Raw genomic sequence first — 18,344 nt, 5'->3', positions numbered from 1 at the left:
GCACTAGAATACATAAACATTTTCTGTTACATTTCTTTGGAAGCTCATTGCAGTCACCAAAGAAGAAGATGTTTTATTGTATTTGTGACTTAGTTTTCTCATAAAGTATGAAATACTATCTCATAACTACTTTATCTCATCATTTAACGTCCAGCTATCATGATAATTCAAGTTTTCCAGTAATTACAATATACTAAATCATGATTTTGAGGTAAGGTCTCCAATTTTTTTTGTCCTTTGGTGAATACAGTGTATGGAGCCTCCTAAGGGGAGAAACTTTGAGATGGAAATCAAACGGTTTAATAAACCAGGTCAATATTGTGTTTCTACCACATTACCCCGGGGGGCTCCATAACAATGCCCTACCATAAATTTCACTGTGGAGGGTAATTTGCATAGATTCTGTGAGAAGCAAGTTTCTGGTTTTGTTACCCAAGCATAATGGCTTTAAAGTCTGCTAGCAATAACAACTTGTATTGTAACAACTGATTATTTATAATAAATGTTTAACCACAGATATTGGTCAGTGTGTCAGTGCTTTAATGAGCTGTCTGTCTTTGCTTTCATTCTATGCAAGAAGCTGTATTGGTGTAATTATATTGTTAAATACATCTGTGAATGTTTGAGTAAAAGAATATTGTTCATAATTTCATAGTAATACTTTATAGTTAAATAAGCCTAGTTAAATTGCAGTCCTATAACACTGTCAGACTGTTTTATTTTAAGAATCAAAATCGATGCCGCAGTACCAGAGGTATCTTTTTTTTTTTTTTTTTTTAATTCCATGCATTCTTCTTTCTAGTCAAAACCTAGTGCCTACATTACCCACATTGCAACTCGACTCGATTCACTTAACTGTACAGATTCATGATCACTTGAGGCAATAGTGATATCACTTATCAGATTTCACACAGCTCCTCCTGGAGATACAAAAGGCTTTACATTACTTTTGCACACGCAGTAGTACTCCCCAACACCTGGAGACACACAGAGTTCACCTTTAACTCAAGGTCCACTTAGGTTTTTCTGAAACTTTCAGCCTCATGTCATTGTCTTTATCAGTGAGTGGAAATACACTTTGATGCAAGTAAAATCACTGCAGTTCCCCTTAAAGATGATTGAATCAACCCATTAAAAGTTATGGTGCAATTCTTCTGGTATTTAAAAGCCACTCAGTGACAACCTGTGAAAGAACAATGCAAAACAAAATGTCAGTTGATATAAATTCAACAGTTTTTACTGCTTGCCCACAAAGTGCATTGTGTCTCACTCTCTTGGTCACTCATTTCACTAGTCCCTACATAATAAACTCCATTGCTTAGTCTATAGTGAGCATCCATACTGAGAATGGATATGGTGAGTATTGTTTGGGTAGATTGCAGTATTTTAAGACCTGATATCTTTCAATTTGACTTCTTTTAGGCCAACAAAATAGTATTTTTATTATTCCTTGTAGTGTGGCAGGGACTTTACATTCAGACTCTCATGCTGGAAAATAAAATTTGCAGAAAATATAATTGAATAGTCAACTGCAAAATAATTAAATGTGAAGAAGACACATACCGAAGAACTTTCAGAGACTTCTAGAGAGTGGTACATTGGGGATGGAGGGACTCTACTCTTGGGCTACAATATTTATCTCAGTTTCCTGCAGATTTATTCCACTGTGATTTACTGGGTGTAGTCCAAGGTCAGCAGAGTCCAAAAAATAGGTTTAAAAAATCCTTGTGCTGGGAGCAATGAGGAAGAAATATATACTGTAATTTTCCAAGCAGGCTATATCCTCCATACTCTCCGTCCTCGCCTTTTTCTATTTATATATTTTTTTCCTAATATTTATTTACTTATTTATTTCGATTATGTACTGCAAGTCTCAAATAGTGTACAATCAAGAGATTAGTGTTTATACAAGGTGGTGTTTGCAGGGGGGTGCATTGTACTTTATAGCTTGACGCTCAGGTCTCCTATTTTTCGTGAGGGACTTAAATACAACATCACCCATGACGTTGCAGAAGGAAGATAAACATGGCGTCGGGACAGCAGTGGGTGTTGGTGGAAATGGTGCAAGCATTTTATGAGGTAATGTTCTCTTCTCGGCGGCTCAGTCGAGTAGAATACTTTTCTGGCGTTTACAAGCAGATTCCTCGTATGTTTAGCTACGTGTTGATGTTAATTTTGTCAACTTCTCAGTCAGGAAGTATCCGTGGCCTGAGGAAGGTGATTGACAGACTCGCAGCCTGCTGCTCCTTGTGTTGCGGTTGATGTAACTTAAGGAGCAGTCAACGCGAGGAGGCAAAGTTTCAAGGAAGTTGGTTGATACTTAAACTATTTAGCTTCACGTGTAACTAGCTACAAAAGTGGAGAATATTATTTTAACCGATTCATCACACGGTATTGCGTTGAAGCTAATATCAACAGCAACACTGAATGTGTAATCGTTATTTAACTTAACCCTTGAAATTGTGCTTCTTGTCAGTCCAGCTGCCAGTGAGCCTGAAGTGATGTAACGCTACTACGGAAATATGAATAAAACAAAATATACAGTGACGTTTATGTTTTTTAAAAACCGTGCAGCTGCTATTTTAGGTAAAGTTTGATAGAAACAGCCTCAGTAGCTACAGACCAAACCAAAAAGCTTGATATACAGAACTGCTCCAGAGAAGCTCTCAGACTCTGCTGATAGCCTCATGTCACCTGCCTCCTCCATTGAAAGCCACAGACATTGTTATCCACAGCGATTAACTAACCCTGTTGTGAAAGTTCACCGTCCTTTCTATAGGCTAAGTTTTTTCAGTGTCATTATTTTATAATTACTATAATTAATAAAGATATATACATTACTGGAAAGTTCTGTGGTGTAACATCAGAATTCTGTGGAAACAGTAACATACATGACAAGTTCATGACATTACTAACTGGGCTGAACTCTACAGGTGGGTTTCCTATGCTAACACCTTTTACCTTGCTACATGTGTTTGGCAGCTTTGTTCATATCCAGGGCTTCTTGTATAGGATTATAGGTTTATTACCTGAGAAAAACATTAACAAACATGCCAATTTAACAACCAAAATTTCACCCAATATTAAGTGATGTGTGAGTTATGTGTTGGGTTTAAATGACAGCATTTAAATGTATTTATAAAATAAAACAAATTGTCAGGGATAGAATGGTTAAGTTCTGGAATTATTTCCATCCATGGTGCTTTCACAGTCCACCATCAATTTATGAAGATTGAGTGAGGCATTCAATGTCTGACATAAAGGATTGTTAGCCTAATAAAAAATAAAACCTGACAAGCAGCAAAAGGGATAATTACAGTAAATTATTGGACAACAGAAATAATATTAAAATATATGGAACGTATTGAATGACATTATTTAAAATGGAACTGGAAAAATATGGATCCAACCAGAGCACCAAGCCCCGGTTTATACACATGTTTTGTTTTTGATTGTTTTGTTTTTGTTGTTTAAAGTTACCTTTCGAGGTCAGAGGAGCTCAAAGATGAAATAAAATGATTTAAAGATGCAATTTTGAAAAAATATCTAATTGTGATTATTTTGACTGATATTGAAATTGCGATATGATTTGTGATATTAGAGGCAATGATCATTTTTACATCATTGTTGTCATTTTCGTTGAAAAACATATTAAAATGATTATGGTGTGATTTTTTTTTTTTTTTTTTTTGGGGATCTGTACCAAAGATGTTTTCTTAAGTCTGTAGAATATTATAAATAGGTCAGGACATCTCTGCAGCACAACCATTTTTAATTTAAAATGGTATTTTGACACACATTTCACCTTTAAAAAACATTATGCCCCCTGCTATTTGAATATTGCAGTAGGCCATATAGCAATTTTGATAAGATTTCGATAAATTGTTCAGCCCTAATTCACAGCTTTCATTAACATATGATCTTAATCTGGATATTCAACGTGGATAAGGAGAAACGCACATTAATGCAGGTGAATGTGATCGGCCAGCTGTAAATGTAATCTATACAGTGTGGCCACATTCTAAGAAGAAAATCCACCCAACAAGTTGAAAGGTCACCTAACTCCACCTCTTCCTGCTAGCTGCAACAAGCCTGGCAGAAGTAGCAGCGGTAGCTTGAAGTCCTCCCTGACAAAAAATGAATGACCCCCATCCACAGCATTGCTTCTCTTGACCTGGGACACAACATGTTGACCAACCCTGCCAAACTATGTGGGTTGAATCAAGATAACAAGCTGTTATTATTACCAGGTGTAAATACAGAAGCTCATGGGTCAGATGTCATTATCCAGAAATGTTAATTCTGTCATTATACAGATGTTTATGCCAGGAGGAAATGGGACCTAAATGTGGTGAATTTAGTCACCAAAACAATCTCCATGTCTGTCTTCTTCAGGCTCCTGCTTATCACCTGATTCTGGAGGGGATCCTCATATTATGGATCATCAGACTTCTCTTCTCTAAGACCTACAAACTCCATGAGACCTACCGGCTGACAGAGAAGGTAAATTCAACACAGTGCATTGAAAAGCAAACAGCTGTAGTGTTTGTGTATTTGTGTCACCAGACAACTGTTATGTGGTTGTGTGTTACAGGAGAAGGAGGACCTGATTGAGGAATGGCAGCCTGAGCCTCTTGTTCCTCCTTTTTCCAAAGACCATCCCTCCCTCAAATACGATGTCGTCACAGGGTAAAACACATAGGACACCCCTCTGTTTTACTTCCCTCAAACATTGGCTGAAGCCAAATGTCCACAAGGGCCAAGGGTCCACCCAAATGTGCTCATAGACTTCAGTCACTGTGAAGATGTTCTGTCATTCTTCACAGGTGATTCTTTTCAGCTGCTCTTCGCTGGAGGGATTTTGTTGCTCTACCTTCTGCTTTAAAATACTCCAAAGATGTTTTATTGGATTCAGGTCAGGGGACACACTTGGCCAGGTCATAGTTTTAACTTTTTTCTTCTTTAAAAACTCAACATTGTGTTTGGGATTGTTGTCATATTGGAAAATTCCCCTCTTGCCAAACTTCTTGAGACTGGGAGTCATCTTTTCATTAATTATTAGAAACATACTGGATCCCATCTGATCCAAATCAATTCATTTTGGTTTCATCTGATCAAAGAATGTGCCGCCAGTATTCATCAGGCTTCTTTTCATGTTCTTTGGCAAACTTTAATCTGGCAGTTCTGTGCCGTTTTGTGAGTAATGGTTTCCTTCTTGGACGTCGTCCATAGACGTTGACTTCATGCAATGTCCTTTGCACTGTCTGAGCAGTCACTGAAACACAAATTTCCACAGATAATCCTTGTGCTAAGTTAGAAGCACTTACTTGTCTGTTTTTCCATGCAAGGTTGCATAAATAGCGAATTGTGTGGGCTTTCATTTTTCCAGGATGGCCACTGCACCTTCTGTTATTGGTAGTACGTGTCCTCCTGTACATCCTGACCACTGTTGCAACTGTGTTTTGGCTTCTGTGCAGTAGTCTACTGATGATCTTGAAGTCTCATAATCTGGTTTCTTACTTGTTCACGTAACTCCTCATCATGTGGAGCCATGTTGCATCAGACACAACCCAGGCCAAAACTGAGAGAGTTGTGGTGTTCACAGTGCGCCATAGGAGCATCAAATGAGGCGGATCAATATCGCTTTTAGTGCTTTTGGGTCTTAACAAACAGAAATATGAGCACTGTACAAGAATGCTACCATCCTTATGAAAACAATCACATCTGAGATGAAAAAAGAGACTGGGACAAAGAGCTCCATTATGCAAAGCCATATGTGCTACAAATTAATAGATTCCTACTAGTGAATGTGATCCCTGGCCTTGCTTTTCTTTACTAAGCTCCATTATTGGGGGGTTGTACTTAGTCACTTTAAGTTGCACAGAAGCCTCAGAGTGGTCCGTTGTGGAACGTCTGCGGGATGGGCTGAACATGCTTTTCATGTGCGAGAATATCTTGTTATATGTTGATCAGAAGACTGTCAGCAAAGCCAAGGCAATGATCTGAGACAGCTAAACTTCTCTGGTAGAGTTATCCAGTAGGTGAAAATGCATGTTTCATGGTCATGCCCTGCTGTTTCCGTAGCTCTGCAAACTGTCACCCACAGTGTTGAGCTCTTCAGCTCCATCAGCTCCATTACCATGTCCTGTGTGTCCTGTGTATTAGAGATAAATCCAGTCCATGTCCATCCATCCAAATCGTGTTGTGAACTCTGACTCAAGCCACTGATGTAGTTGTATATTTCAGTGATGCTGTGCTACGTGGACAGCTTTCTTCAATGTGTCGTTCAACGGTTCCAGCTGACGTGGGAATGTCTTTTTATTTTTTGATTTTATTGTCTCTTTGTTTGGTAAGACATCAAACAAAATCTCTGAGCTACAGAGGAAAGCCTCCTTAACACAGTTGTGCTCATTAGGGGCAGCTGTGGATCAGGAGGTAGAGCGGGTCGTCCACTAATCGGAAGATCAGCGGTTCGATTCCCGGCTCCTCCAGTCTGCATGTCGATGGGTCCTTGGGCAAGATACTTAACTCCTAATAGTGCCATCAGTGTGTGAATGTGTATGAATGATAAGATTTCCTCTGATGGGCAGGTTGGGACCTTGCATGGTAGCCCCTGTACACATTCAAGGTATGAAGCTGAATGGGTCATTTATTGTGAGTTTTGCAGCCACTGCAGGTTCTTCTACTTAATGTCATCTTATTTGCTTTTTTTAGCTTTAAACCACATATCATGTACTTCTTTTAAATGACAAAAATAAATGGTAAATTGCAGACCACACTACACACTATAGTGGAAAATGATCACCGGAGTGTGTAAATGGTGATTGAGTTAAAAATGCATAACACTGTTTTATGCTCTGTCAGTCAGTGTTAAACACTGTTTTTCATTCCAGCCCTCCCAGCCACAAAATCATAATCAATGGGAAAGAGTGCACCAACTTTGCATCATTTAATTTCCTGGGTCTCCTCGACAACGAGCGGGTTAAGGTCAGTATTTTGTCTTTTTAAAGACAGCACTACTTGTAATTTTACTGAGTGTTTTTTATTTTGCATCCATGTATGATTGGAACATTGAATACATTCCTTTCCCCTTTTCTCACAGCAAAAGGCTTTGTCATCTCTGAAGAAATATGGTGTTGGAACATGTGGTCCAAGAGGCTTTTATGGAACTTTTGGTGAGTACAAAAAAAAAAAGAAAATAAAAAACAGAGACAGTGTCGACCATGTGTTTCTTAAGGTTTGGATACTCTCACTCCAATATGTGTTAAAGTGATGGGCCCTGGGTAGAGCTGTGGTAGGATGAGCTGTTAGCAGTCAGTCGTAGGCTGCAGCCTTTCTCGGTCAAGCATACTCACCCGCAAGCTTAACGCTGTTACATCTTCTTAGAGCACATCCACATTAGGATGTTTATTTTTAATGCATCTTAATCCATCTCTCTGTTTCAACCCTTTGTCCACACTAAGCCAACATATTTCTGGTGTCCATGGTGTATGACTCTTAAAACACCACTTGATGTTTCACTGTCACTGTTCACTGCTTGGTGGGGGGGGGGGGTGATCACTTCTCTATGATCAATCATCAAATATCAGTATACCTGAAAACACAGTGCAGCTCTGTCAATAACCTGGATTTATGTTGACTTGGTCAGATGACATCACGATTATGACATAATGATTTTATCATTATGATTTTTCATTGTTTCTCTAACAGATGTTCACCTGGAGCTGGAGAGTCGTCTGGCCAAATTCATGAAAACAGAAGAGGCCATCATCTATTCTTATGGCTTTGCCACCATCGCTAGTGCGATCCCTGCCTACTCCAAGAGGGGAGACATCATCTTTGTGTAAGTACTGTCTCTGCTAACAGGTTTGAAACAATACTGAACCAGCAAGCAGTGATCAGACTGAAAAAAATATTTTATACAAATCCACTGTAAAATGTCACATGACCATATGTTCATGCCAGTGCATGAATATACTGTATGGTCATATAGAATGTGATTCTGCAGTATTTGGTCAAGTACTGCTTACCTGCTGACGGCATCTTTCAGCTGACAATAGCCGTGTTCCCATTATACTGTTTTTTTGCGCATTATGAAGTATCACATTAAAAAAGCTTCATGGAAACACCAGAATTCAAAAAAAAAAAACTTCCTCAATTTTGCAAATAATTTTTTACGCTAGCTTGAGGTGGATTTTGGAAATGTCGAATAAGAGTTCTTGCACAAAATGGGTAACGGAAACACATTTGTGGAATAAATAATGACACGGCTAACATTTAACTCACATGACTGATCAGCTGTTTCCGCTCTTGGCGTCTTCCAGCGTCTCCAGATAGCATGAAGCATGACCAGCACTAGCTAACTGAAAGAACAATCACAACTTGCCCAATTGAAACAAATTCCTGAAGACATCTCTCCATTTTTCTCTCTAATTATATATTCTGTCTATAGAGCTTTAAGTTAAAAAGAACGTGTGGGATTTGCGTCCCATCATTTTGTGTTGTGTCGTTGGTTATATATCCAGGGATGAGGCAGCCTGCTTCTCCATCCAAAAGGGCCTTCAAGCATCTCGCAGCTATATCAAATACTTCAAACACAACGACATGGAAGATCTGGAGAGGCTGCTGAAGGAGCAGGAGCTGGAGGACCTGAAGGTCAGTACAGGGCTTAAGCATTCTTACTGTATGAAGGTAGAGATGAGGGAATGACTGATAGGCAGGACAAAAGCACACAGTGTGAGAGGTGGGCTTATAATGGCCTAGCAGCGTTAGGTTAATCTTGGGTAGCCTGGGGTGAAGTAAGGAGTGAATTTGTTTGCATGTGTGTGGGGGACATGTCAGTGTTTGTAGACCTGTGTCAGGGTTAAATAGTAGGAGAATGAATGTGTGCAGATTACTATAGAAGTACAAGTGTGTTATGTGTTTGTTGCTTTATGACACAAATAAACACTGTGAAAATAGTTTGGGGATCAGGGTGTAGTGGAGTTCTACGGCAGACAAAGCAGATGGATGCATAGGGTGGGGTAAATCCTGCACATAAAGCTTTAGTGCAAATATTATTTTTATCCCATTTCTCTCAGCTTTTTTACCTAAATGTTCTATATCTTACTTTCTTTTCTTTACTTTCTTTTCTTTCTGTCAAAGTCTCATATACTAATGTCTTTTGTTTCTGTTGCAGAACCCTCGTAAGGCTCGAGTGACCCGGAAGTTCATTGTAGTAGAGGGGCTGTACATCAACACTGCAGATGTCTGTCCTCTCCCTGAACTGGTAAAATAAATGCACTTTAAAAGCTACTTATCTAACTAAAACGGAAGCAGTCTCTGTCTGTCTGTCCTTCAACTTTCTCGACAAAATAAACTTAATGACCGAAAGCCTGGTCAGTTTATGAATCCCTGTATAACTGCTGTCAGTAGAGCCATGATTAAATAATCATTAAGAGCCATCTGCAGGCCCATTCCTAATTTGTGGACATGACATTGTTTAACTCATCAATCATTTTTGAGGCTGTACTGTTACTCATATATCTTGTTACGTGTCTTTGAGTCAGTGTAAAGGTGTTGTGACCACAGTTTATGATGTAAGAAGTCCTGATTTTTGAGGACATTTCCTTCTGTCTGTGATCCTGACGACTTCATGTTGAGAACATAACAGTGCTGTGTATGAACATTTAACATCATGTAACTACTTCAAACATCCAACTGATCTCTAGCTGAATCTTTGCCTTTTGATTCACAAACCTTCTCTCAACAGTACATTAAAAGCTGCAAAGTAGCCGAAGTTGTTGAACATTGAGAACTGATGTTCTGTCATCATCTGTAGTCAACTGAGCAATCAGGTGGTACATCTGGGAAATATGCAAATGGAGTAACTCTACTCTAACACGTGCCCCTTGCCTCATAACTTCATGATTTGTTTGCCATTGATGCTCCAGCAGTCCAGGTAGCCATTACTGTTAACAATCAGCAGTATGTGTCAGCTTTACACAGGTCTAACAGTCAGCTTTCCATTCCTAAACTTCAGCTTCATTACTTACAAACATGGAAACTATATCTAATATGGTATGATAGTATTCCACGTCTCCAGTTATTGTATTTGTGTAACTTCCAGGTGAAGCTGAAGTACAAGTACAAGGTGCGGATCTTCCTGGAAGAGAGCATGTCTTTTGGTGTGTTGGGAGAACACGGCCGAGGGGTCACAGAGCACTTTGGGGTCAATGTGAGTACACTCAACTTGAAATAAAGAAAAACTGTACACTTGCACAGTAAAGGTCCAAGCAGCGTATCAGAAACTGTTCTGAGAAACACTTGAACCTGAGAACAGGTTGTTACGTAGTCTCTGCTGTGGTCATAAGAGTAGGTCAGTATATTATAGCACAGTGACAACGTCTTTCCATTTTTTTTGTTTTTAACATTCTTATGTTTGTGGTATGATGCTATGCCTCAGGCCTGCACCTGCCTACATTCATCTGGTGTGCAGCAGCGTTTTTGTGCTGATGAACTGCAGTGAACTTATTGGCTCCAATAAAGATTTATTGTAATCATGTGACTAATATATTCAATTTGATCAACTTTTTCAATAAACAAAGATGGCCTAAAATCATATAAGCCCTCATTGTCAGTGTTCATACAGTTAAGACCGGAGCATGGGTCATTTTAGCCACACTCTTAGCCTCCAGTCTGGCTGCATTGAACCTGTACAGCCTGCAACGTAGCTTTATTGACAATTTTAACCTGTTCTGGAAACACTCAGCCTTCTTCTGTTGTGATGGCGTTCACCCCAATGGCCTAGGCTCACACACTTAAACTGACAATTTATTCTACTCAATCTGGAACTCTCCCTCACCCTGACAATCCTCCATTGCATGTCCACTCCTGGTCACTCCGGTCTCCCTCCCCTACAAACCACACTAGCGCCCCTAGTGGTTAGAAGAGCCTACTATTACCTCCCTTGGCATATGTAGCTCTACACTTAATTATTTGGACTACTGTCTCCTACTGTTGATTTCTCTTGGAACTATCATCTTTGACCGTAATAATGCAATGGACAGCAACCACATCAAGGATCTCATAGGAACAACTTCATATCAGTCTCTTTAAAAAGTAAACTGATTCAGTAACAGCCCAGAGACATTGACTAGGCCACTTTTTAAGGTATGTTCACTTTCTAATAAGACATTTCTTATTAATGACCTTATTATGGAGCGCAAACTGGACTGTATGTTTTTAACTAAAACCTGGCTCAGCACTGACGGACCTACCGTTGTTATTGAGGCCCCATAACTATAGTTCCTCCCACTCCTGTAGACAAGACAGTGGGACTGCAACTATTTTCTCATCTGCTCTTGCTAGCAGAGACATATCTTTAGGGGACTTTTGTTCGTTTGAACATCATGCCACTACACTCAGGTGTGGTGGCACTGTGCTGGTAGTAACTTTTATACAGGCCCCCCCAAGCAACGCTCCCTCTTCCTAGCCGACTTCAGAATTCTTATCTATTATCTGCAGTAATCATGATAAAAGCCTTATCAAAAGCATTATCATAGGTGATTTTCACCTACATGTGGACAATAAGTCAGAGTCCAAAGCAATGGAATTTTTAAATATTCTGAATCATATGGATTTTACTCAGCATGTCACAGGTCCTGCCTGCTATATGTGATCATTTTTGTGTATTCTTTTCAGTTTTACCCTGCACAGCACAGAAAAATACAGAAACCCTTGTTAAAAAATGGTGTCTAACCCCTAAGTTTGCTTCAAATTTCATGACCTGTTTAGAAAGCATACCAGCAGTTATTTTACCCAATTCATGTGATGATCTGGTAAATCAACTAACTACAAAACTTTGATCGACACTGTTGCCCCTGTCAAACAAAAAAAGGTCATCCCCAAACAGAGAGCCCCCTGGAAAAATGAAAAAAAATTACTAAATTAAAGATGGTTGTTGTGTAGCAGAAAGAGAATGGAGAAAATTCCATGTCCACTGTGACATTTTCCAGGAGCATCTTGGTGTGTACAAAAAGGCAATCAGAAATACTAGACTCATTTCTCCAAACTGATCAGTGATAAACAGAGTAATCCAAAAATCCTCTTTTCAACAATTGACCAGGGATAAGATAACCACCATCAGGTCTGGTATTACTCAGCTAAGGACTGATCTCTTTTGCCCTGGTTGACACTGAAATTCTCCTGAAGGTAGTATCCCAGCTTAAGCCCTCCACTTGCCCTCCTGATCCCATCCCCACCACCATTTTTAGAACAACTTTTAACTATTCATCACATGAGATCCAAGCTATTATTAACTATTCTTTACAGACAGGTGTTTTTCTAACCACAAATAAGACTGCTATGGTGAAACCCCTTCTCAAGGAAAAACAACTTTGACTCATCTGTATTTAGCAATTTTAGACCAATTTCTAAACTTCCATTTTTAGGCAAAATTTTAGAAAAATTAGTTTTTAAGGAGCTAAATTATCTTCTTACCTCAAGATAAAGATGACACATGGAATTTAGATCCAGACTACACTTTGTCAGTGTAGGGTATATTTGTCATGTGTCTCATGTGTGGATTGATAATCTAGTACCATCTCTGCTCCATGCAGATAGATGACATCGACCTGATCAGTGCTAACATGGAGAACGCTGTGGCCTCCATTGGAGGCTTCTGCTGCGGACGCTCCTTTGTGATTGACCACCAGGTAAATACAACAGGGGTTTTGTTGATGCTGGATTAAAAAATGACTGTTTAAGAATGTACCAGTTCACTAGAGTTGAAGTTTTGATGAAGTTGTTAATCAATTGCACTTTACCTCTGCTCCACTTAAAGGTTTGACACTGTATTATCAGAAAGTAACCACACGCCTTGACTTGTCATAGCAGGAAAGGAGCACGTTGTCATGCAGACTATCGGTAGATGCTACAATTTACTGATGTTCCCTAAACTTTAGAGTTTAGGAGAGCTTAACTCTCTAAACTTTTTCAATTCATTCTCTGATGGTAGTTCTTATCACTATGGATGTAATCCCACCTCTGACCACAATGTGGGTTGCATTGGCAGAGTGGTGCTGTCTGTATTTCCACTCGTTAACTGCATGGGCAGAAGAAGAAGCAAATTAACATTGTGGAAGCAATGTTGTTTATAAGGTATTATTATATGTTTCTTGAGAACTGCTCATCCAAACAACTTCACACATCGACGTTGTACTTCCTTGAATCCACCTGCCAGGTATGAAGTAGATTGGATAAATGGTTCTCAAGATACGTGAAGGACATACATACATACAGACAGACAGACAGATAGAGATTCCTTGCTTTATATAGAGAGATATGTTTCTGTTGATCAGTGTGAAAATACTAATCCTACAGACATCCATATGATAGAGTAAAAAGTAACATCAGCGTGTTTGTGTTTCGTAGCGTCTGTCGGGCCAGGGCTACTGTTTCTCTGCCTCCCTGCCTCCCATGCTGGCTGCTGCTGCCATAGAGGCCCTCAACATCATGGAGGAGGATCCAGGTACTCTGTTTTTTTTTACAGCTTACTCCTCTTTATCTTTCCGTTTTGGGTCCTATTTACCTGAACTGTACCTGAACCTGTCTGAGACAGAATATTATTACAGGCTTTTCAATTTCCATTTTCTAATTCCCCCTGTTTATATACATATTTTTTAGTAGACACAGTTGTGTTTTCTTTTCTTTTTTTTACCTGTTTCCACTCATCTATCTATCTTTATCTGCTTTACAGATATTTTTACTGTTCTGAGGGAAAAGTGCAAACATGTTTACAAGGCGTTACAGGGGTAAGTTCCACACCATGATATTTTTTCTGTGATTACAGTCTGTCAGTGTGGGTTTAAATACCTCACAGTAAAAACACTTTCATAAAAAAATGTTTCATAAAGACCTCTATGGATATGTGAAATTGTCTAAAAATTTAAATTTGATTCTTGCCAGCAAAACTTACACAAAGGGGGATATTAACAAAGCATTTGTGGCCCTCCTGTGGGCACTAAACACTCCAATTGTGTTTTTCATTTACTAAAGGACGACACAGAGTGGCACCTCTGAGTATAGTGTGTTTGATCTTATACAATCATTATTTAAGTGGCTCCTGTTCAGAGGTGCAAAATATGGGAGGTGGGAATGTTTATCCATACAAACAGCTACTGTACTGGCCACTCACAGAAATGGTCTCTGATAAATACCAGAGAAAAGCAGGTGTAAAACTTTTCTCACAGCAAATGCAAAGCTGCTGTAGAAAGTTCCTCTACGGCATAAAAACAATGCAGAAGCCAGTTAACATTCACATGACTTTACCTTCCTGCTTCTCTCAGCAGCCTCCTGTTTATTTCTGTTGTAATGTAATGATTCACCTCAACTTTAGTTCAATGCAATACAACATAGACATGTTCATGTTTTTTATCTGTTCACAGCAATAATAGGATGGCCTTTTCCCATCTGATATAAAGTGGTAGTCCTCAGTTTGAATCTATCACATCTGAATAATGACAGCACTAGGAGTCACCACTGTCCCGTAGACTGCAGCAGTGAGCATGTAGTGAAACTAATCACGTCACAGTTTACAGGACTGTCATGACTCAGAACAGCTAATGTCGCAGCTACCATCTACTTTACTTTTTGACTAAAAATAACCTTTTTGTGCAAGTTGTAATAACATGATTTTTTCAATTTAGACATTTACATTTAAGCATTTGGCTTCTATCCAAAGCAACTTGCAACAAGGCCTATAATGAATTTTTTTTTCATCACGTTGGTGGAAATGGGCTTTCCATAGCATTATATTATGTCATAATTTCATTTTTTTCTTTATCATCCATGTATTACAGAACTCCAGGCCTGAAGTTAGTAGGAGTACCATTGGCTCCGGCTCTTCACTTACAGCTGGAGAGAAGTTCAGGCTCCAGAGACTCTGACATGCAGCTGCTCCGCACTATTGTAGATTATGTAAGTTCTCCTTTTTCCGGCAGAATACATCACACTCCTGCACCATAGGATATTGAAAGATGATGATGATGATGATGATGATGATGATGATGATGATGATGATGATGATGATGATGATAGTATTCTTTTAATCTCTATACTCCCAGGCCAGAGGTAGCTCTTTGATAACAATTTAACTTTGTCATATTTGGTTCTTATGCCCTTAACAAAAAATGTCCATATGTTAGAAATCATAACAATTTATTGGCTAAAAATACTGTAAATATATATATATATATATATATATTTCAAATTCTCCTGCATCTGTAGAGAAATTGATGATGCGCTAGTGCAGTCTGTCTTGAGTGTCTCACAGTAGTTCCCATGTTTTCTGTATCAGTGTTTGGAGAGACACGTGGCTCTGACTCTTGCTCGTTACCTGGAAAAAGAGGAGCGATATCTCCCTGCACCCAGGTAAGCTGTATATCACTGCTGGAGATACTCTAGCATATATACTGATCATATACTAATTAAATAGTGACTTACTAATAGTTCCATAAACAGTTTCTCACATTTTATTTTAATGATGGTTCATTTTTTACCATGTAACAGTAGTCATAGTGGGACTGTGGTAGTAGAAGTGTTGTAGTAGTGACACCAGCAGTAATCTTAACAGTCATGATATTAATATTCCTGATGGCAGAGTAAAAAGTTACTTTGTTTATTGCTGAAGAGAGAGAGAGAGAGAGAGAGATAATGACTTTATTTTCTTTGAGCAGCAGATGTTTTGAATCTGCAAACATTTTAAAGGAACAGGAAACTCATAATCATGAATGTAAAGTTTACTACATGTTAGTTGTTTTGCCATCAGCTCTTAAAAAAAGCATTGAGTTACTGTTACTGCTGCTCCTACATTGTTCCTCTACCTCAATGTTATCATCTTTATGTCTTGCTTCAGACACTGGGTTTGAAGTGTGTTGGGCTCTGTTTCATCACAGTGAAAAACACTGCTCCACCTGTGTGTCTCCTCTGATGTGGGATTGACAGTCATCAATCTAATCAGTGTTAACAGACAGTGACTTCAGCACTTCTGTGGAATTTTGAACAGTGCAAGACTATTACGGTTGAAACGTGCATCTGATGCATTTATCACCATAAAATTATTATTTTATATGAGTCTGCAGAAGCACTTATTGCAAGTAAGAAAGACAAAGGATACGTGTGTGCAAAGTGAATTTCAACAACTGGATACAAAGCAAATTGACTTGGTTAAGCTTTTAGTTTAGATACAATAAAATCAGCGATTAAAGTTGCATTTATATATAAATACATATTATCTCTATCATGTCAATTGTTGCATTATAATGCACTAACCCTAAAATCCAAAATAGTTCTTCTATAAAGACCTGCTACCTTATGATAAAAGTTATGTTATATAAAAAATTCAAACAAATTCTAATGTCAACAATGAACCTTAAAAATCATTAAATAGTGTTTTATTTTCATCTTTACAATAAAGGATGCTGTCTTTTAGGAGAATTATCTTTTAATAAAAACAGATGAAATACTTTTTTTTACCACAAAATGCAGAGAGTTTCAGTTAGTTTTAACTGCCCTGAGTATTGCCTGCAGGCTTCATAAGTACAGCCAACAACTTACCTTGTGTTTTATTTGAGTTGTGAGCACAAGGTAATAACTGAAGGACACTTTCCTCGTGTCTGTGCTTTCACAGGAAAGACTTTTAGTCATTTCATTTCAAATGTGTCTTAAAACAACAGTCAGGTGTCCAAATGAACAGTGAAACATGTTTTTCTTGCTGTAATCATTCCTCCTGTTCATACTGACCATTAGAAGATCCCTTCATAATGTACTTACAATGTAAGTGATGGAGGATAAAATCCACAGTCCTCCGTCTGTGTAAAAATGTATTTAAAAGTTTATCTGAAGCTAATATGAAGCTTCAGCGTCCAAATGAGTCAAATAAAGTAGATATCTTTCAACGTTACAGTCTTTTTAGTGCCAAAGTTCCTGACCTAGTTGTTGTTTTAAGACACACCTGAAAAATTGTGAACCTATCTTATAAAAGCTTTAAGTATGTCACATGTATTCCTACATATGGATATGGAGGAAACAACTCTAAATAATCTCCTGTAACTTAAATTGATGCATCAATGTAACAAACTCTTCCTCTCTTACATCATAATAGTCAAACATGGTATGTGTGATTTACTCACTGATTGCTTTTAAGTTGGGTCTCTTGAAGTTTAAAGAAAATATTTCAATAAAAAGGTTTAATTGGAAAAGAATGACAATATTTATGAAGATGGTAACAGAGAAAGGTGTGGTGAAAGTGAATCATGGAGATTTGAGTGATTTTGAATCAAGATAAGACAGGGAGGAGATGGAGGAAATTAAACAGTAGAAGAATATATGGGACACATGAGTAAAATTATTGTATGTACATTATTTAATTTATGTAAATTTTTCATAAATCACCACCTTATGATAATGCAGAAGGTGTAAAGCTCAGTGAATTGTTTCACTATGGAAATAAGTGTGAAAATATTTTAATAGCATCACCCCTGTACATGTTTTTAGTCTTGGTATTGACTGTTGCACCTGTGTGTCCTCAGCATCAGAGTGGTGGTCACCATCGAACAGACAGAGGAGGACATCCAGAAGGCTGTGTCTTGTATCCAGGAAGCAGCTTCAGCCATCCTCAAATGACAGCACAGAGTTCATCCCTGCTGAATCTAAGCAGATATACTGGAGCTTTTAGAAGCAGTCCACTCAGTGGACCGGGTAGGACATCACTGTAAGGGGAGCACTCCCAACCAGACACTCTCATTCACAGACTGTGAGCTCTGTACACTGAATGTGTCGTGAGGATCTTTACTGATAATTACACGTTTTATATCGCCTAGCCTTGCTTTTGTTTGTTTCTTAATAATTATTTGCCTTTGTTCTCATTTATCATGTGTCATATTCATACTACATGTACTACATGTTTTATATTGTTATGAATGAAAGTGTTGGCCTTCTGCAGGACTGTCATGAATGAATGATAATGGCTTCAAGTCACTAATAAAGAAAATCAACTGCAGTGTAAACTAAACTTGATGTCCACAGACCAAATGACTTGTTGCTTTTTATGTACTGACCAAAGAGTAGACACTGTGCTCATTGTTTTATTTAATACAGTATGTCTGCAGTGCTCTAGTACATCAACTCTGCACAAGGGTCCTGATTTTATATTGTTTTCTCCTAAATCAGACACTGACTTTTACACCAGAATTTTTATTCTTTGTTTTTCAGTTGTGTTTCCAGTTGTTTTTTGTTTGTTTTTGTTTTGGATTTTTTTTTTTTTTTTTTTTGCATTTCTGATCCCTTTACTTTTATGAAACATA

General features: G+C 38.3%; 1 protein-coding gene across 1 annotated transcript; it reads left to right on the top strand.

The window, feature by feature from the left end:
• The first annotated feature begins 1,987 nt into the window (after window positions 1-1,987).
• On the top strand, window positions 1,988-18,052 carry sptlc1 (serine palmitoyltransferase, long chain base subunit 1). Its single transcript, XM_042395812.1, has 15 exons — window positions 1,988-2,079; window positions 4,396-4,503; window positions 4,595-4,689; window positions 6,894-6,987; window positions 7,103-7,175; window positions 7,711-7,843; window positions 8,526-8,655; window positions 9,179-9,268; window positions 10,109-10,216; window positions 12,600-12,695; window positions 13,414-13,510; window positions 13,739-13,793; window positions 14,841-14,958; window positions 15,338-15,411; window positions 17,571-18,052. Exons 1-15 carry the CDS (start codon window positions 2,026-2,028, stop codon window positions 17,662-17,664), a joined length of 1,419 nt encoding a protein of 472 aa, XP_042251746.1. The 5' UTR covers window positions 1,988-2,025; the 3' UTR covers window positions 17,665-18,052.
• Window positions 18,053-18,344: the final 292 nt, after the last annotated feature.

The sequence above is a fragment of the Thunnus maccoyii genome, chromosome 19, assembly GCF_910596095.1.
Source record: "Thunnus maccoyii chromosome 19, fThuMac1.1, whole genome shotgun sequence".
In the NCBI taxonomy this organism is placed as follows: Eukaryota; Metazoa; Chordata; class Actinopteri; order Scombriformes; family Scombridae; genus Thunnus; species Thunnus maccoyii.
This window is presented reverse-complemented; position numbering and strand designations above follow the sequence as displayed.

Coding starts and splice junctions, on each gene's coding strand:
- sptlc1 (XM_042395812.1), top strand. CDS start 2,026: ATGGCGTCGGGACAGCAGTGGGTGTTGGTGGAAATGGTGCAAGCATTT. Junction 8,656..9,178: donor AGGAGCTGGAGGACCTGAAG/GTCAGTACAGGG, acceptor TTTCTGTTGCAG/AACCCTCGTAAGGCTCGAGT. Junction 13,794..14,840: donor GTTTACAAGGCGTTACAGGG/GTAAGTTCCACA, acceptor CATGTATTACAG/AACTCCAGGCCTGAAGTTAG.